General features: G+C 39.1%; 1 protein-coding gene across 1 annotated transcript in view; it reads left to right on the top strand.

Annotated features, from left to right (window-relative positions):
• The window catches only part of plxdc2b (plexin domain containing 2b), a 116513-nt gene that overhangs the window by 60426 nt on the left and 34667 nt on the right, over positions 1-21420 (top strand). The window contains exons 5-7 of the mRNA XM_022208282.2: positions 8094-8216; positions 14983-15101; positions 16730-16829. Of these exons, the coding sequence (XP_022063974.1) occupies positions 8094-8216; positions 14983-15101; positions 16730-16829 (342 nt within the window). The remainder of the gene's footprint in view (positions 1-8093; positions 8217-14982; positions 15102-16729; positions 16830-21420) is intronic.

Genomic DNA, 21420 nt, shown 5'->3' with positions numbered 1-21420 from the left:
TTATAAGACCTAAATGTCTGACTGGAAGATTACCGCAACCTGCTGCAAACACAGATCAACTTGCTGCAAGAATTTCTCCAAAATGAGTATAAATGCCTCAATACAGGATTTTTTTCTAAAGCTGAAATGTTTCCTGCTTCTCAAAATGTGTGAATTCACTGCTTTTATCTGTTTGCATCTTTGTAAATCCGACATTTGATTAACCGGTCGCTTGTAAAAAATATGTCCATGATTGCAGCTCTGCTCCAGTGATAGTCTCAGAAATGTGAATGCATTTTAACATGTAAAACTCCCCTTTAGTGCTGACAGCTCTTGTTTAAACCCACACAAACATTACAAAGTCACTTCAATAGATGACAGCACTTTAGATCCCTGAATTATGAAACAAGGGACAGAACACATGAAAAGATTGCTTGAAATTTCCTGGAAATAAATGGGAAATGTCAGCAAAGAGAAAAATGATTCTTGCCGTCAGAAAAGCTGTGATTACAACATGCTACAGTGAACTGACAAGCAGAACAGAGTGTAGTTTGTGTTGAAAAGCGTGTGCACAGCTCGACAGTTAATATCTGTGATGATATATGGTCTCATCACATCCAGCTGTGTTGATGGATATCCAGCTGTGGCGTGCTGTTTACTGGACCAGCTGTTTCACTGTACAGGTTGAATGCACAGATTTTCTGGAAACTCATGAACAATCTTATCAAAGGCAGCTATCACACATGTTTTTATGCCTCCACACCAGCACCAGCTGAAGCCAGAGGCATTTTGTTTTTGGCTCGTTCGTCTGTCTATACATCTGTCCATCCCGTTCTCATGAACGGTTCTTTAAATTTGGCACCAACACCCACTTGGACTCGAGGAAGAACTGAGTACATTTTTGCTGTCTAAGGTCACTGTGACCTTCCAAAGCATGTCAAAACATGACCATGAGTCAATGATTCATAAGCTGATTATTAGTAAAATTCACATGGATCCCTAAGAGGAAAAAAATGATTAAGTGATGACTTTTTATATCCAAAAGGTTAAAGGCCAAGACATGGACGTTGGCTGCAGTTTGACTGGTTGGCGAACACATGCAACCCCTGAGGCTGTGGCAGATGTTTTGTGATCACAACATTTGTATTTTTGGTACCAGATACATAACATTGGTGTAAAATGTTTGTCTCTAATCAAATTGCAGTGATTTTCAAGCTGTGGTTTGATAGCTTTGAAAGGTCGATCTGAGGGGTCAAGAGATGATTTACAAACAGCTTTTCTGCTCTATAAATGGTGATATATATTTCTTGCTTCTTTGTTGTGAAAAATAAATGATTTGATGTCTTTGGGCCTTTAGAAACAAACCATTAAGCAGCTTGACATTCATAAATGTAAGATGACATTGTCTTCGGTCCAAGTTTGACAGTTTGGAAATCGCTGCTATTAAACCTCCTTGTTTTATTTACTTCTTTACAACTGAAGTTTGACATTTTTCTTTTACACTGCAACCAAAGAGGGACTCATTGTATGCTGTTCTAGTGGTATTTTGCTCTTCAACCACTTGAATGAAAAAATAAACAAAAAGGACATTTTCATTCAATTCCCATTAGCACTGGTTAGAATCAGTGGTCAAAAGTATGTCCATTAGGGCTATGTTTGCTAAGCTATGCTAAGTGTACAATCACAGACTGTATGTAAAAAGTAAATGTAGTGACTGTGATGTCACCCACTTTCAGTTCATTTTCAAACTCAGAGACTACATGTAGCTTTTAGATACAGTCTTTGTGTACAGTTTGTAGCTACAGATTGACAAGCCTAAGATAAAGTATCCATCACAACAAATGAAAGACAAAATGATCTTATTTAAACTGGACAATTAACTTAATGATATATTTTTGGCTACATATTTAGCTTTTGGATGTCTGTGTTAAAATGTTTATACACAATTAGCATATAAATAGCTACAGTCAGTCAGTAATAAAAACATCAGCTACCCCAGTGTTAATGTACTTGTGGAGGACACTGTATATACAAACAGCAGAGAGTAGCGGTTTTAAGTGCTTTTACAGGCAGTCAGAGGTGAAAAACACCTGTACTGGATAGTTTTGAGGTTTTAATTGGAGTTAACACGAGGACATTGGCTTTGTTTGATCCCCTCTGAGGTGGAGAAGTCCTTGGATGTCCAGTTAATTATCAGGATGCTGCTGTTATCCAGTTATCCTGTTATAAAGTGACACCAAAAGTTGAGAAATGTCCAAATGATTAAAATAGAAAATATACTTGTGGTGACAACTTTGGAGTTGTAAGTAACAGCTGCATACATTTAGCAGTATGCGCTGGAATTGCGGTATTTTTGCAAAATGTCATGCTGTTTTCTCAATTAGCAGGATCATAAATAGTGGTTAGATCAATCCGATGTGTTGCTCCTTTTATTATTTTTAAAGTAACACTTTAAATGCTTTATGCTCTTTGATATAAGACAAAATAAACTGCTTGTTTGCTGACTCTGTACTGCCTTGTATCAGTCAGCTTGTCATTAGATAAAAACCTTGTAGCTTTGCATTTCAAAGACAAAAAACAACTAAATAAAGCGTGGATGTGCACATCCTGTCCCGGGTCTTCTCGGCCCAAAACAGCTGTGATAAACAGAAAGTATCCTGTAAATTAAACACAGGTCAGTACACAGAACCAAAGGCCTTCTATAAACACAATGTCCAATAAAGTGAAGCTTTAGTCTGGTGGGACTGCTAATTCCTGCTCATGTTTTCCTTGGATGTACACACTCCAGAGCTTTGGGAAAGCAGCACACATAAACAGTCAAAGGAAGAAGTGTCCAACCTTCCTCGCTCTACCTCTCCATTGCTTTATTCCTTCTTTCTGTCACGTCCCCCGCCATCCCTCCTCTTCTGTCCAACCCCCTTCTGCTGTGACGGCCATAATGAATGAATTGCCTCTCTATTGAGCGCCCTGCAGCTCTCACCTCTTTAGTGTATTGAGAGGCTGTCTGATTTTCTTTAGACTGTCAAATAAGTCGCATTGTGTTTTCAGGGGGTAGCCGGTGGAAAGCAGAGGCGGCAGCAGGAATAAAAACCCTTCAACGCCAGCCTCTATGCTTCCAGACAAGTTTGTTTGGGGGATTTCTTAGCCTTTTTTTCTTTGAAAGTGAAGCCAGGAGAAAGGCAAGAGGGAGATATGAGAACGTGCATGAGGTGAATGCTGGGTAACGGTGAGATTAGATGGAATGTATGTTTGCTGATTTGGAGGAAAGTCAGATAAGAGATGTGAAAGTACCAAAGCAGAATGTACAGCCTCTTGTTTCGCTCAACATTGTGGTTATGTTTGTCTTTATTTGGACATGTAGACTCAACAATCCTGCCTCTTTTATTTTTGGTGGTCTTTACATCCATACAGCCTAACACAACATGGACTGAATGCTTCTATCTGTTGTGTTGCCTTTTATTCTTGGTTATGTCAAGGCGACTCTTACAAATTCAACATTTAAGGAAATTTACAGAGTTTCTTTCTTTCTTAGTTAAATGACAAAATTGATACCACCATAAGAGAGTTAGCTTAGCTTAGCATAAAGACTTGGAGTGTGGATAACAACTAGTCTGGGTCTGTCCAAAGGCAGTGATGGAGTGTAATTCTGAGGTACTTGTACTTTACTTGAGTACTATATTGCCAGGTCAACACATATGTCTACCCCTACATAACTTTTGCACGTTTTAATGTGCTACATTTATTTGGCAGTTATAATTACTTTGTATAATTAAAATTTTTGCACAGAAAACTAGAATTAAATGACAATAAATTAAACTTCTCGCCCATATTAGGTGAATTTTCTCACTCAAAATTCCCGCAGTTTGACTCTGAAAGTGAGAGGTTTTTTTTTTTCTTTAAATTATTTTAATTTAATTTTAAGAATGTTGATTTTAGGACTGCTGGCGTAACAAAAAAAAGAAGCATTGAGATTAATTTGTCACTTTGTAACTGTAAGAATATTTCTTTTTCATTAATCAGAATTTTTGCACACCTAACAACTGGTGTTTATAAGAAATAGTGTTCCATTATAAGAATTAAATATGAAGCTTGGAAAAAATAGCACCGCACTTACCTGCAACAGTCCCATGTAGATGACACATGAATGCATAGCAGAACATCTGTAACAAGGATTCACTACTTCAGCTGCTAAAGAATTTCGGTGTTGAGATTTCGCACACACTTTTACTCAGAATAGAGTGTTTTTCCAGGGTGGTATCAGTACTTTTACGCAAAGGATCTCAGTACTTCTCCATGACTTTTGAAAAGTAAAAAAAAACTGGCGTATCGTAATCATTAAACTGTACACAAACTGTAGAAGTTGTGGTTTAACAGGAGGCAAAATCCCTAACTGGATTTTGTTACCTTTGGACATAGCCAGGTTATCTGTTTTCCCCCACATCCTATCTTTATGCTAAGCTAAGCTAACGGACTCCTAATTGTAGCTTCATGTTTGGTGTGGAGACATGTAAATGGTGTTGATCTCTCATCTCAAACTTGGCAAGAAAGTGAATGAGTGTATTTCCCAAACGAACTACTATTCAAGATTTAATTTAAGATTATGCAAAGTAACTGGTAAGTTGGACTGAGGCCTTTTCTTATCTTTTAATTACATAAAATGCTCACACACTGGTTATTTATTTTACACAACACAGAAACATAGTTTCTCAAACAAACAAATGTGTATATTTGGATAGCAAATTGTACGGGTTTGATGTTTTTTTTGTTTATGTCAACATTAATCACATATATTTCGATTTTAAAGTCGATACTCACAATGAAAGCAGCTGTATATTGCATTATATAGAGTTTAAATGATTCATTGCCTTTAATTATTGCATACTGTTTGCTAGTTTAGTTCTTCCACTGTTGTCGGTTTTGTAACAACAGATTTTCTTTTTGAGAATTCGAGTAGTTTGATCCCCTCCTTACCAAATCAACATAAAAATAGCTCGGGAAGAACTTGGCCCTCGAGTTGAGGTTAATTTGTCAAACGCGTGTACATTTTTGATAGGGATGAAACTAACTGTAACCATGGCAACTCCTCCTATTGAGCCCCGCAGGACTGTATCTTTTCCCTCATTCACTCCTTTTCCAGGTGGAATTTTCCGCACTCAGGACTTCACACGACTAAATAAAGTTAGATCTTCTCTCTCCTCCTGCTCACACTGCTGACAGAACTCTATATAGAGGTAATTCTGAGCCGGGAGGTCTTTGGGGGAAGATTGATTCCCCTCATGGTATGCTCTGCCAGTGGTTTCCAATGTGATAGATGTGTTTTTATAGCCCGCCCACCGTATGAGAAGACATATGGTGACATGAAATGGGGTTTTATAGGCCTGGACTCAATGAGACTTTTCCCAAAAATCCTCTTTTCCTTCTCTATATGCCTCAGGCTGCCACTTTATATGCAGTATTTCTCTTGAACTTCAGACAGAAAGAGATCTCTTCAAATAAGAATCATTTCCTCTGGCTTGCATGATGATTATATTGTGATACATAATTAAAAAAGACAATTAGTTAATTACTTTTATGTTTTGAGAAATAAATTTATTTACAGGAGAGTGAGTTGAACTTCTGTCTGTTGATGTAACAGGCATATGCACAGCCGGGAGAACATCTAACATGCATTTGTAGAGCATACAAAATACAAAATCTGCATACAAGCACTTCACATGTTGTATCTTACATCTGTTTGTTTAATTTGCACAAAAACTCAAATGTAAATGCAACATACCTGAAGATACAATGTGTTCAGTGAGCTTTAGAAGCCTTTCTGCTACGTTAAGTTAGCAGCCTGTGAGTTGTAGCTTCTTATTTGACTTTCAGAGACGAGAATAGCGTTTTTTTTTATCTTTGTGTTCCTTTGAACCGCATATGACATTAATATTTTACACTGCTTTGTACTGTCTAATTTAAATATTGACACTGACAGAATATGTTGTTGGGGTTTTACAACTTCAGCTCAAGGGAAGCAATATAGAGAAGCCAAACAAATGTGTAGGTTGTAAAATATATCTTTATTGCATTCAAAATGAATAATGGAAAAATAAAAAAGGTGGTGCCGTAACAACGATGCTGATACCAGCTGCTAGGTGGAAGGCAGATAGCATAGGTGAAGCTTGAAAAGGTTATTAAAGGTTGAAAAACAGGTGCCAGGAACAAGTGGCAACTCATTGGCCTGAAAAATGGAGCCAGTGCAATAATGCCATTAACTGCACTTCCTTGAAGGACCACTTGAGGCTGACTTTAAAAGCAAGTTAATCCCCATAGATCTTCATGTTAAGGAGGCTCAACTTTACAGCAGAAATACAGATGTTTGCAGCCCAATGTGAGCAACTAATTTGGTCTCTATAGCTAATTTCCCTGTTCATGACCGGGTGATCACCCTGAACAATCAAAGGAGCTCATAGTCTGAAAATACAAGGGACGCAAAACTTGAGGCAACCAGTTCCACCTACAACTAACAATACACCCAATCCCAGTGTGGACGGTGGTGGGCCCTCAGGATGGTGCCTATACAATTCTTTTGAGCTGTGCCAGACTGAGGCCAATGGTGCAAGGCCAGCTCTTTCTCCGAGCTCCAGGAAGGGACCTTCTCAGCTTGTTCGTATGAAGTCTATGAATCACTCTTTGTCAGATCTCTCCACCGTCACCAGTTTATCTTTGGGAAACCCCAACCAGCACTCACGTTCGCAGAGACTCACAAACCTCTGCACCATGACAAAGTGGCTTGGACTTCTTCTTATAGAGGTTTTCTGGGCACGTCCACCTTAACGGAGCCACAACATGCTGAAGACGGTTTGCTCATCTTGTCTGTAAACACCTCAGGATGCCTCGGTAAAAGCTAGAAATCCAACGTGAGAGGGATGTCTGACCTTGGTTGACTAGCTGCTGACATGACCTGACCTGGATAAGTTGCAAGGAATGGAAAAATGGATCTCTGGAATCATAAAAAAAACTACTGTTTCTCAACTTTCAACAGGGCACAAGTGGCAGCCTTTTTTCAAAACACCAAAGCCTTTGGTTTGCTGCAGGATTGATTTAAAAACAAGAGGAAGCTGTTAAAAACATGTACGTATTTCAGGATACTGTCATTGTAAATGTGTTATTCATTCTTCAAACTGTTCTTCAAAGATGAATTACTTTGGATACATGAGATTGCTTCACCCAAACGCCAGGTTTTCTCTTTGTTCTCAGTAATACATGATTTTAAAACTACATGTTAAAGTTTTTTTTTGAGGGGGATATTTTTGCAACTGAGGCAAAGTCAAAGTGTGAACAAAAGCGTTTGCTGTGAATAAATCTTAAGACAGCAGCTGACTTTGCTAAACTTTGTTGTCAGCGGGGAAATTAAGAGGCTATTTGATTCTGTTGTCATCAGTGCAAATTCTTTATGCAAAGACTGTTCCCCCGAGATGAATAGTGGGCGTTTCCCCCCTTTTCTGGATTCCATTAATAACCATGTTTACAGGCTGCTAAATGATGCAGCTCTAGTTGGTGTTGCCTGAACACATCCCTCTCTCTGTGGAACAGTCTATTTACCCCTCGTTGAAGACTGGAAAAGTTAACTAAAACCCATTTTGTTTTCATGGTCTCTTCGTTAATGTTTATGATGGATGATGACAAGAGGAAGGGAAAGTGCTCCGTGAGAGGAACGGGAATAAACAGTCGGGCTCATAACTGCTCACTCAGCATGTCTTCCTTTAAAGCCCCTCTGATTTGCCCTTCTGTTTTTGATAAAAGATAATGGTGCAAATTAATCGCCATAGCTTGCCGAAGCCGCCTGCAGCAGGAGGACGGAGATGGAGAGAAAAGTGATGGTTGTCGGTTAATGAGGAGCTTTTAATTTTGTTCTGGAGGGCAGACGTGTTTCCTTCCTGAAAAATACTTTAAGTAGCTTTAATGAGGGAAGAAAAGTAGGAGTGGTGGAGAGAAGATTGTTGCTACAGGATAAATCTGTCTTATTAGTGATACACCACACACTGTTAGCGTGTATTTCTAAGCAATTTTCTCTCAATTTAGAATTCAGTGGACAACAGAAACTAAAATGCAGTCTCTCTTTTCTCCTTCAGGGTTCATCTATACTGGAGACGTGGTCCACCGGATGCTAACAGCTACACAGTACATCGCTCCTCTCATGGCCAACTTTGACCCAAGTGTCTCCAGAAACTCTACTGTCATCTACTTTGACAACGGTAACTCAACTAGTGACTTATTTCTGCAGGAATTAGTAGCAGTTGTGTACTTTATCTCTTGCTGCATGAAGAACGAGACACAAATCAGCTGTTTATTCACCTATTTAAGGTAACTTAGGACTCCAGAAACCAAAACAGCAACAAAAAAGTTAAGGCGAATACTGGTTGGTAAATTTAGGTCATCTAATTGCATTTATCTGAGCTGACTTTAGATTTGTGTACATACAGACAGATAAACTAACAGAAATGTCATATTTCAGTAGCTACATCATTTTCCACCATTTCTGACCCTTTTCTCTGCTGTGGAACCAACTGTTTATCTCAAGCTGATTAACTTCTAGCATTCACCTGACTGCATTTATTGACATTATTGTCATGGAATTAGCTGCAAATTCAAACATCACAGCATCACTATGAGCACATGTTGGCTTTAAGCCGTATGAATAACTAGGATGAGGCAATTTGCCGGATTAGCGGCTAAAAGGCAGCAATCAAAGATGTAAATATCACTAATCTAAAAACAATAGAATCATAAAATGAACAGAAAAAGGCAGATAATCTTTGAAGATCCCCTCTGGTGAAGATGGAGCTTCTTGAATGTATGATATCAAGAGCGAAATTAGCAGTCAACACCATAAATGAGCATTTTCTTATAAAAACAGATTCACACATAACCAAAGGAACCGATCCTCTCAGCAAGCAATGTGGGACTTTTCATGTGCTCAATTTCAGAACTGGTTTCAGACATGTTTGGCTGAACTGCTCAAGTATTCCAACTTTCCACTGAGTAGCTTTCCACTGAGATATAGGTGAGCTGGTCTGCTGAAGTTGCAGTGAATTTAGAGTTACATATAAGTCATTTTAAGGCATGAATGGATTATTTTAATGGAAAAAAAATGCAAATATGTAAGGTTGGTACACAGGGATTAGTTTTTAGGGGTTAGGTCAATGCCTGGAGAGGGACATTAACTGCACTTGACCATTATTAGTCTATTTAACTTTCATAATTGTGACTGTTATAAAACCAAGACACATCATAATGACTTATTTAGTGAGAAAACAGTCAATCTGGTGAAATCACAACATGGTGCGCTATCAAATCGCAAATTAAAACATTTGCTGCGATAATTGTGAGCAACTAAATCTGAAATATTTTAAAGACTTTAATTGCAGATGAACCTGCGATGGGGACATAACCTAAGAAACTGGTGATGGAGTTATAATGCAGGTCTGCACTGACCTAACAGAGAACACTTATACTACATACAGAGCAGCCACAATGGGAAAACTAATATAAAGCATTGCTAAAATACCCACTAGCAGCGTTAAACTAATAAATAACCTAATTTAACAATGCTAATGGCAAGAAAGGTTGCAAATGGTGTTTTAGACTATTATGAGCAGTGTCACCAAACAATGAGCAGCGCTGCTAAATTGCAAGCCTGATTTTTGCATAAATGTAATAAGTACCGCAATTTGTCTGGGCTGTTATTTCATGAAAATGGCGAAAAAGCAAACATACATTTCAAGCTGTTGTTTTTTCCAGCAAGAAAATGTAATGTGTGTATGTAAATACAGCAGTCTGCATTTGTTTTCACCATAATAAGCTCATACAGAATTGCCATTATTTAAAGTAAAATTAGCATCAGAATTAAGGAACATAATTTACGGTTAGCTCTGCATGAACTGTCCTCAGAGTTACTTTTAAAGTGTCATTTCTTTATCATTAATCCTTTTTTTGGAGAAACCCTCCGTGACCTCCTTAGCAGCGCCCTAAATTCCACTTACTCACTTTAATCTAAATTGATGCCCTTCCTCACTCCCTGTACCTTTCCTTTGCCTCCTGTGATGGTTGTTATCCATCATGTCCGTCATCGCTGTCTAATCCCTCTGCAGCACAGTTACTGACCAACTGCGTGACCTTCTGCAGTGGAGCTCATCAGACTTTAACCAAACTGGCAGCAGATCGATTCCCAGCCTGCCTGCTCCTCAACACGCTGTCCATCAGTCAGTGTCCTGCCAATATGACATAAGAACTGTACGACTGCTGTGGAGGAGTCAGAGCCCAGCAGCGGAAATGAAAAATGCTTGGGATCGGTTGTATGAGGCGTTCACAGCAGAGGCATATGTTTGTTCTACACAGTAAACAAGACTGTGTGAAACTTCACAGTGAAACTTTGTCAGATTCAGAACGGAGCTTTTGCTTCTTAATTACAAACTGCTAAATAAAGAACACGTGTGATTAGTTGAGACATGCTTTTCTCAAGCACTTATAGAGGAGTGAAGTGTTTCACCACCTGACAGACTGTGAATGTGACTGTCGCTGCCAGCAGGACCACGCTGACAGCACTGTGGTAATAAATGCCACTTTCAGGCTGTTTGACACAACTGAAAAGCTCTCCGTTTCCAAGCATTTATTAATCCATTATGTTCAAAGATTAATTTCAGCACTTGCAGCACCATCAGCGACTGTTAACCCTCATGTTGTCCTGCAAGTCAAATTGGCCCATTTTAAAGTTTGAAAATGTGGAAAAAATATATATTTTCACAGTGACACTTCTGATGTTCACATTTTCAACATTTTTGGGAAATCTTTAACCCGTTGCGCTTCAGTGTTCCGCCCGCAGAACACTTTGAGATCTGCATAAGCATTTCCTTAAATGTCTGAAGCTGCAAACGCAATTATACAAACACTATACACCGATGGAAAGCTTAGATTCTCATGAATCCGCCGGTATAAACCACTTTCAGATGTGATTACCGCAGCGGGTAATATAAACACTTTTGTCCGACAAACAACGAATATCCATCCATCCGTTCTCTATACACCGCTTCCACGTACACAGCGCGACTCACATTTACGGGTTCATTATTACACACAGATGAAAATAATCCACAAAAAACGGCCATAATCCAACCTTGAACATCCAGACGACACAAGCCAGTAAAATATTTTGTCCAAAACATGTATTGAAGTCGGTATATAATCCACGAATAGGTCGTTGCAAATGAAGGTGTTGCAAATTTTCAGAAAACATTTTTTGGAATAGGAGTTTTTTTGCTGAATTTTTGAATTTTTTTCAGACAAGGAAACAATATTTTTTGATGTCTGTAAATGAGGACAACAGGAGGGTTAATACATCTTCTTTATTAAGAAAGAGTTACAAGCCCAGTAACAGAGTGATCAAACTTACTGAGGCCTGACTTGTGATGATAAAACTTTTTCCTTTATCACAAAAAACATTCTGACACGTCAAATTAGGAAAAGCACAGGTGTAAATAGTAACATTTCAGTAATAATGGCAGAGTTCCTGGGCATGATGACTCACTGTCAGATCCCATTTACACCTCTTGTATCTTGGGCGGATCAGATAGTTATCAAACCTCAAAAAAAAGTAGGTGTGAATGCATCCAGCGGGGATTCGGGGCAAGTTAAAATCTGCTTGCCTTCTAGCCAGAAGTGGAAAAGGTGTAAATGCAACGATCTCACCAAGATTTATTATGTGCCCCATCTAACTGTAACTACATCAGCTGCACATGGATTATTCCGTCGACACACTGACAGACAGAGGAAGTATGTAGCGATCATCTGATCCCTGATCAGCTCAACCACTGAATGGGCTGAAAGAGCATCGACGTTTGGATGATGAAGTGTCTGTGAGTGACATCGCCCTGAAGCACGGCAAGCTCTTTGAACATTTAAAAGCTAGACTAGATAAGTGTAGGAGATATTCAATCCCTCCTAGTCAGAAAGCACATTTTAGATGTCCACAGTGTGGCTCTTCTTATCCAAAATTACCATTTCGGATTTCCACATTGTTATTCTTGGGAGGACAAATGACACCACTTTTAGCATTTATATGAATTGAGTTTCCACGTTACAAATAGCTACACTACAGCTGCAGATAACCACAGTGTGAACTGATGCTTAATGATGACTGGCTGTATTGTGTATCTACAGTTTAATTCCGACTGGACATACATTCAAAAGCTTGGGGTCACTTAGAAATGTCCTTAGTTTTGAAGGAAAGCATTTTTTTCAATGAAGATAACATTAAATGAATCACAAACACAGTCTAGACATTGTTAATGTGGTAAATGACTATTCTAGCTGGAAACAGCTGATTTTTAATGGAATATCTACATAGGGGTACAGAGGAACATTTCCAGCAACCATCACTCCTGTGTTCTAATGCTACTTTGTGCTAGCTAATGGTGTTGAAAGGCTAACTGATGATTAGAAAACCCTTGTGCAATTATGCTAGAACATGAATAAAAATGTGAGTTTTCATGGAAAACATGAAACATTCTGGGTGACCCCAAACTTTTGAACTGTAGTGTATATTTGAGATATCTTTAGTTCCCCTCAAACCAAGATTTCCACATTGTCCTCCTTGGATGATTTAAGTTTAGTTAAACTAGTCTGAATGACATCTTGAACTGGAGTTCTACTTAGTGAGAATATGCCTACGGATATCTGGAGTTGATGTTGCAGATGTTTTTAGTTACCTCAGACACTACGGCAGGTGGGAAGCAGAGCAGCTTTTTTTATGCAAACCATGGCACTGCAACAGTAGCCGCGTCTGGCTAGCTGTTTTACCTCCATGTCAAAGCAACCTGAGGTAAAAATTTAAGATTACTAAGATTATGGTACAATTTAGGACTGAATACATTACAAAAAAATCCCAGCGGAACTTTTGAAGGAGTGTTTAGAGGAAATTTTACATTCTAGAATACAGAATAAATAAAGAATACACTTTGAAAACCACACAAAAATGACCTCATCAGGCTGAGGGCGTGCTGGTGTAACAGAGCTGGATTTGTGTTGCTTGTCTCAAGTTCATACCGTGTGTTAAGCTTGTAAGTGGAAATAGAAACAAGGCCAGTGTGTGCTCCCTCCATGCCTCCTCACACACTCTGTACTTTTAGCCAGGAAGCCCCAGATAGCTGGGCAGCCTCCCGTCCTGAACTCAATGCATTTTAAGCAGACTTATATTGGGCTTAACTTGTGCTGACTGAGTTAATAGCAATTCAGTGCACCGGCTGCTGATATTCATTACATTTCTTCTTCCTGAGTGCTTCCCTGTTTTCCCCTGTGCCTTGTGTTCGATTGCTGTTACCCCTACAGTTAAATTAAATTGTGGGAATATTAGTCAAATCATGTGAAATGTCAATAAAACCTCCGTCTTTAACACACGACACTTCCTCGTCCACCACATGTAATTTATTACGGGGTTTTCCGTTCAGCTAGTCGCCTCTGTCTCTGCTCTCCAGACTGTCAGCAGAGAATCTAAATCTCGTCTTTGCTTTGAAATGAAACGCTTCGACTGTGTGACGGAAAAATTGATTGGTTGTGTTAACAAACCTTTATTGCTCTGGCGGCCGGCCAAATGGCTGACGCTGCTCTCATGTCGATAGGTTCTCCAAAGTCCACAGTAAATCAAAATACTGTTAAAAGTAATACGAGGCCTGATGTCTGTAGGGTGAAGCTGAGGGCGGGGTGGATCTGGCGCTAATTTAAATCTTCCCCAAATTGAGGCGACACCGCATGACAGCGCTTAGTGGTGAAGTGTGATTTGAAGTCACAGTTTTCAGAATGATGTTCTAAAAAGTTACTCACACTCATTTATTCTCTGAATCATTCACTTACTCATGCATTCAGTCTGCATTTAGAGGTCTTTATGATGCTTTTATAGAAGGAAAACTGAACCATGATGAGTCCAACACATTGATTTTTGACTTATGTCATCATTTAACCACAGTGTATCTTCTTCGGTTAGGGGTACAACCAACAGCTGCTTTCATTATCTGTTAATCTTCTAATTATTTGGTGTATAAAATGACATTATGTGAGGAAACTGCCCCAAATACGCACCATTTAGTTGCTGAAAATAGAGAGCTGTTGACATATTTTCTTCCTGAAATACAAAATAGCTGCCAAATACATATTTTTTGGATCAAATAATTGGTTAATTGGTCTATTGTTTCAGCTCCCGATGCAGTATAATCAGTTTTTTGTGCATAGATGTTTCGACTTCTGAATCTTCTGCTGCCTACCCAGTAAAATGACTGGGGTTTAAATTGTGCTCAAAATTCACATGCTTTTCCACATCTTGCCATAGAAAGTTCTTTTATTGGCCAGATTTTCATTAACTTGAGTCACCCGAACATTTTTGAGGAAGAAGTATCTAATATTTCATTACAGTCACACTCTGTTGAAGCGATGTTGGCGAGTTCTCTCAGCCGGTGTATTTCCAGACATTCAATCCCCACTGACAGAAAAAAAGTCATTTATGGCTCTGTCATTCTGCACATTCTTTCCCAGCATAAAAAAATTTCACTGTAGTGAAAACTGCCCGAGCTACATAATCCATCACAGTAACGCCACGCCTTGATCTGGCTTTGTCAAAAAGCTTCAGTTTTATTGCCGTTTCATCCTTTTCCAGTGGAGTGTTTTCATATCAGAGCTCGCGCTGTCTCGGTGTCAGTCACCTCACACCCACAGGGGGAAATGAAGACTGTTCCTGGAAATAATTCCTCAAAAACAGATCACCTTACAAACACCGTTGTTCCACTGATGTCTCCTTATTCACAGTCTTTGCACTGTCAGCGGCTCATTTCATGCCAGACAGCAAAGACGGTGTTTCAAACACAGTGGAAAACAAGTGCAAGCAGTAGCTATCACTGTTGCTGTAGCCTCCTTTGATTCAGTGATGCCCTGCTTGTGGTAATAAACCATGTTTTCTCACTCTGTTCTCTGCTTCAGGTACTGCTCTGGTGGTGCAGTGGGACCACGTCCACCTGCAGGACAACTACAACTTGGGAAGCTTCACCTTCCAGGCCACATTGCATAACACTGGCAGGATTGTCTTTGCATACAAAGAGGTGAAGACTCATTCACTTATTTTTACTTGGCTGTCTTTTACTACAATCCCCTATTTCTGTTCCTTACTCCATCTGTGTCCTTTTCTCTTTCCGACCACGTTTATTATTCTGGATGAATGAATAAAGTTTTTTATTATTGTTCACGCTGCACTGACTTCCTGTTAGTCAAAGGATTGGCTTTAAAATCCTTTTGCCGGTTTATAAAACACCGAATGGTTTCGGTCACTGTTTCCAGAGTCAGAACTAGACATTTAGAAGGAGGATTCAGTTTTTATGCACCACAGATTTAGAACAAACTCCCACACAATTCTTAGAAATCTGACTTTCCTGGTTCCTTCTGCATTTTATACGTTAGATACGGACCATTCTGTCATATCTTGCACTAATTTTGATGTTTATTCTCCTCATGAAGTTATGCAATTTTAGCATATTTTTGTTGTATCTTTTATCTTTTATTTTCTTCTTCTTTTCAAAACTTTTCCTTACAACTTTCATTGTCTACCACTGGAATAATAAGAGTAAATGCTGGTTCAGAGAGTCTGTCTTTCCTTTTTTTCCAGGCTTCTAAGACACAGTTAGGCAGCATGACCTCATCAAAATTGCATCAACTATTCCAATTTTTGATCTGAAGGAGCCATTTCATGTACAATCGACAAGCTTAAATCATCTCAGTATGAACAGCACAAAAGAAAATGTGACTCGCTTCACACTTCTTCCAAATCACACAAATTTTTTTTTTTTTTACTCTTCTTTAAATGTAGTTGTCATTTCTAACACTTAGTTCTGCCCCTGTCTTCTTAATGAAAAGAAAAACATCTCAAGTTCACGTTTTTACCGTCGTTTTTATGCGGGAGAGTGACGCCAGCATCGCTCACAATGTGTCTCAAAGCAGCTTGATTTGGTTGTTAAATGATTTAGAAGAATGTTTTGGGTCACTGCAGGTCCCAGAGCTGTGTGTTAATTGTCAAATTTCTAAAAATGCATTGAAAAACAACTGAACTGAACAGGGAGATGGAGAAGGTAATGAAAGTTATTATCCAACAGAGACTGCTGTGGGAGTGTGAAATTGCAATAAGTAAGTAATGATGTATGATAATGGCAGTGGTTATAACAGCAGGGCTGCTTCTTTCATGACCCGGGACCCTTATGTAATTTGCTATTTTCACATATTTTAAGAGCTGATCTGAAAGCTGCCGGATTTTTTTTCAGTTAAGTGTTTCATTATGCTGCTATTATTTGTCTAAAAAAGACCAACCTGACTATTATGCATAATCAGAGTTTTTACATAACCTTGATGATTACAAGGTTTGTTCACTTGTCTAGTTTAATTATTTTCTCGCGGTGGTGTGTAAAATCAAAACACCAGACTCAGACACACTTTTATTTGAATGGACCGTGAATGTCAGGGCCTCTGTTTTCTCACAGATAAGTCTGTCTTCACAAAGCTATGGCTCATTTCTGTCTCATCTGTGTCCGAAATGTTTATTCTCTGCTCCAAAGATAGCCATATGCTTGCTGGAATTGCGTATTGCCTCATGTGATTGCTACGTCAGCACTGTCAGACCTTTTTGTATTTTTTAGCCTCTCCCAGACAGATCCTGGTAATTGATTCCTGTTTTCGATTTCAGATCCCCATTGAGGTGTCACAGATCAGCTCTGTCAATCACCCGGTGAAGGTGGGCCTGTCTGATGCCTTTGTGGTGGTCCACAAGATCCAGCAGATACCCAGTGAGTCTCAAACACACGTATCGAGGTTAAATTTGCTGTTTTATACACACAAAGGCAGTGCGAAATAATCCACATGACAGCCGTGCATAAATATGGATGATAAACACGGAGCTTTGCAGAGTTTGGAGGGTGGCATCTTCATGTTAAGCCATTTGAAAACCGAAAACACAATAGCAAAAGTTTAAAAATGGATGGCGTGCCGGAATTGAGGAAGACAAGATGTTGCAATTTCAAGGAAACATTAGTGGCTTTACTGCTCCTCATTTGTTTTAGAACACTTCATACGTCTGCATTTGCATTCCTCAAAGCCTTTGTCTTGTCAAAAAACAAACTAAAAGTACTAAATACAAAGCATTAATTAACCTCAATAATGCCTGTCCTAGTATGTCTTTCTGCAGTAGGCATCCAAACAGAGTTCTATCAGGAAAAATATGATTTTAATTACGTTTTCATTCTTTAAACTGTCTGTACCCTTTAATATAACCACAATGCTGCTCTTTATTTCCATGCTCACTGGGATATGCAGCTTCAGCCCCACTATTTTAGTACAGTACCATATTTGCAGCTATAAATTCATGTGTTCATTTTCAGAGTACCTTTAAAGAGCCCATATTCAGTTTTTGTTTTTTTTCCTTCCGTACAGTGTGTTGTTTGGATTTTTTGCACACATAATTGATCTGCAAACTTACAAAGCTCCCTCCCAAAAAACCCCCAAAAAGCACCAAAAAGAAAACACTTCTCCTTACCTGTTACTTATCCACATCACCATGTAACACATTTGCATAATGCTAGCCTAGTGGCTAAAACAAAGAATGAGCAACTTCCTCACAGTCTGCCATTATGTCCACCTTGGAGCCACTCCCAGTTGAGCTAAAAACATATATTCAAAGATCCAGGTTTATGCTATGTAACTAGCACTAAATGCAGCTGAACAATTAAAGCTTTTTTTAATGGGGCTCTTAAGAGACAGGAGATAAAATGAAACGTTTCAGATAGAGTGTGAGAAGATGTGCTCCATCAATATGAGATAAATAATAAGTTTTTCAAGCATTAAAGTCTGCAAACATATTGTAGTGAACCTCCAAAATAAAATTATGGACTTTTAAAAGTGTGTAATATTTGCTCTTTAATGATCCAGGAAGCCACTGGGTTGCATAGTATTGATTTTTGCAGAAGAAATCGCATTTTTGGTGAGGAGGAAGGTGTGAACAACAACCAAGATGGCATGCAAACTCTCTGGGTATGAATGTAGCCCCACAGCTAACAGTTAAATATCTGAACTGTAGAAATGTTCGAATGTAAGATCCTCTCATGTCGTTCTTATTTAAAATCCATTCAGCTGGGAAACGTTAGTTAATAAAGTCAGCTAGCAACACTTTACATTTCAGCCAATGAAAAAGATTGTAGTTGATCATTTGCAGCCATAATTAAAAGAGGGTGGAGCTTTGTGAAGGTTCAGATTTCAGGTATTCCAGTCAGTGCATTTGAAGTACAAGTAAGTCCAAGGATCACTGTATTAAAAAGTGATTCATGGGCTTTTTTTGTACACTTAAAACTGTTCCAATTTCAGTGTGTCTGTTTTGCTTTAGCTCCGACTGTCAACACCTCTTATCCAGCGGTGCCCCCATCTCTCTCAGAGGGCAGTGGGCACAGCTCCAGATTTGCTTCTCTCATTTGCCTTTGAGTCACTGCAATTTAGGCCCATTAAATTTAAAGCAAATGCAATCAGATCGGGGGCACTTCAAACCATCTTACCCAGACTCAGACTGTTTGTTAGCTCTCATGGGCTCTGATTCAAAGTCTGCCGCAATAATGAGTTGTCAAACGCGATTTATTCAGTAATTTAAACTCCGGTTTGATTACATGTGTGAAACTTGGATAGTCTTTATTTGTCAAAGTTAATATTTCAAGGTTTTTTTCATCCTTCACTCAGCATCTTTATTTTCTATGCAGTATGCAGTGATAATGATTGTTTTGTAAGTTTGGTCAGAGTAAAACACATCCTAGAAACACCAGTCCCTTGGCATGGTCAGAGTTTCTGACTTGGACTTTATTTTGTGTTTTATCTGAAAGCCTTTTATATAACATCTTGTACCAGAAGGCTGTGGTTGCCACTGAGAAATCTGAATATCGAACCTGTTCGTGCAGTCCTCCTAGACTTCATAAACCAAGCTGTCTTTGATGCCTCTGACACAGCATGATGAAACCAGTGTGTGCATCTGCTTGGTTGCAGAGTGATGAAATCTTGAATGGAAGCAGATTGAGACAGAGGTGTCGTGTTGAACATGAATGATGTCTCTGAGGAGTGTGTGTTGTCGTCTTTATGGCAGACGCTTCTCTGCTCTGATATTCCATCTGACTCTGACGGTGCCACTAAAGAAACCACAACACTAAATATGCCTAGAGCTGTTTTTAGGGAGAGATCAAACAGCTGAAACTGAAACTCTTTAGATGCAAACAGCTAAAATACAGTAATGCTGGCCTTGTCCTCGTTTGTATATCACATTATACCAAATAAAGCTTTTTGTTTCTGTGTGACATAACCTTTATTTCAGGCTGAGACAAAAGCAACTTTCCTACCAAACCGCTGAAGCGGCAATGACACAACCTCACAGGTTAGCTAATTAATTGCACAAAAAATGGTGTTGAGTTATTTCATTATTGACAATAACTGTGATACTGAAAACATGAAGTATAGATATGATAACCAGAGACAGAGACAGTTACTGTGTGGTGACATTCCAGCATCCAGCATAGGAACAACATACAGTACAACTGTGGTTATAGACACTCTGAGTTTCAGTTTGATTAGTTTGTCAAAAGACAGATAAAACACAATAAATTAAGATGACTGATAGCATTGTATAGCATGATTTTTTTTTTTTCAAAATTTCTATAGATCTTACAACAATATTAGAGTGTTTTTCACTGTAGGAACTTGCCGGCTCTATCAGGACTTAGTAGGTGTCTTAATAATGTACATCCACAATTGATGCCATTGCCTCACCAAAGTATGTATGACAACTCACCTGTTCTGACAGTCTGAAGACAAGAAAACTGCACAAAGCCATGAATCACGTACACATAAACTAACTGACAAACACACCTTCGTCAGACTTTGTACCATCAGTATAGGATATTGTTTATTGAAGCATTGTATTCTTCAAGATTAGAAGGACAAGCAAGGAAGCAAGTATCTCATCTAGTAATATTATTATTGCCATCAAAATGCATAAAGACATTTCCTAAGACAGCAGGGGCACACGAGGTCCACTTGTGCAGGTGCATCTTATAAAACTCAGAGAGGACACTTCTGTTTGGGAGTATCAACATCAGACATTTCTTGAACACCAGGTAGCAGTCCTCCCCTCTCTATCATCTCCAACAACTTTAAATTTACTTTGTAGGCTAATCTAACAAACCTCCATTGTTCCATTAACAACACAGTACTTTCCTACATAACGTGAGCTGGAGTTTTAAACGTTCCAAAAGATAATGAGGAGCAGGACAGAGCTGCTAGCATTAGCTTAAACTCTGATAGGTTCCTGTTCTAGCTAGCTACAAATGCTAATGGTGGTAGCCTACTGTAACGCAGGAAAACAAAGTCACATCAACAAACTAAATGACATCAAACTCTTGATTTAACTGAAACAAACAAGACTTTGTTATCTCGCTGTATAACGTACGGATGATATTTGCCAGTCCGTGCCCATGCCTGAGGAAAAGGGCATTATTTGCATCCTGCACCTGTCAGTCCAACGGGCCTGAAGTGCTTCATGAGCTGTACGGGAAGACATCTGTGGAGAAAGCAAAAGATGCTTTACAAACGATCAGAGGTCGTCCATAATGATAGAGAAGGGCCTTTTAATGGGGAAGAATTCACAGATGGGTAGGGACTAACCTTTAGAAAAAGACAGAATCAGCAGTTTTCGTGAACAATGCAGGATGCCACAGCAGCTCCCTCCTCCATATGGTTACAGTTAATATGCCACCTCAAGCCCCCCTTTGTTCCTAAATATACAGTAGAAATACAGGCTGGACAACATGCTGCTTAGAGGACAGTGAAAACGAAAGTCCTGTCGTTTATCTGCCTTGATCTACTCCAGGTCTTGTTTAAAGGAGATCATCTTGAAGAAGGGAAAATATTTGGACAGATGTTTCACAACCCTGTCAAACCACATTAATAAACACATTCTAGTTGTTGTTCACTTAAGTACATTAAGCCATAATCCTGACATGAAAGCGGTTGACAGTTAAACCATCGCTGCTACAGGCCGTGGGGTGAAGAAGTGTTTCCGCTAAACGTCTCTGCTGCCAATTACTGCAATGGCAACCATGGCAACTACAGGGACATTTTTAACCCGCCGGAGCTCTGCTTCAGTTTAAAAGCTCAAATAAAACATTTTACACTGCCTCCAGGCACATCAGGCTGCAGCCCATCAAGTTAAGGAAGAGATGAGAGAGAAGATTTGCGGATGTCCCGTGGCCAAGCTTTATAATTAACAGATCGGGTACAAGCACATGTGATGACCCACACTTTAATGTACTTCCCCAGTGAGAGACGATACATTACCAGTCACAGTGAGTTCCA

The sequence above is a fragment of the Acanthochromis polyacanthus genome, chromosome 20 (assembly GCF_021347895.1).
Source record: "Acanthochromis polyacanthus isolate Apoly-LR-REF ecotype Palm Island chromosome 20, KAUST_Apoly_ChrSc, whole genome shotgun sequence".
In the NCBI taxonomy this organism is placed as follows: Eukaryota; Metazoa; Chordata; class Actinopteri; family Pomacentridae; genus Acanthochromis; species Acanthochromis polyacanthus.
This window is presented reverse-complemented; position numbering and strand designations above follow the sequence as displayed.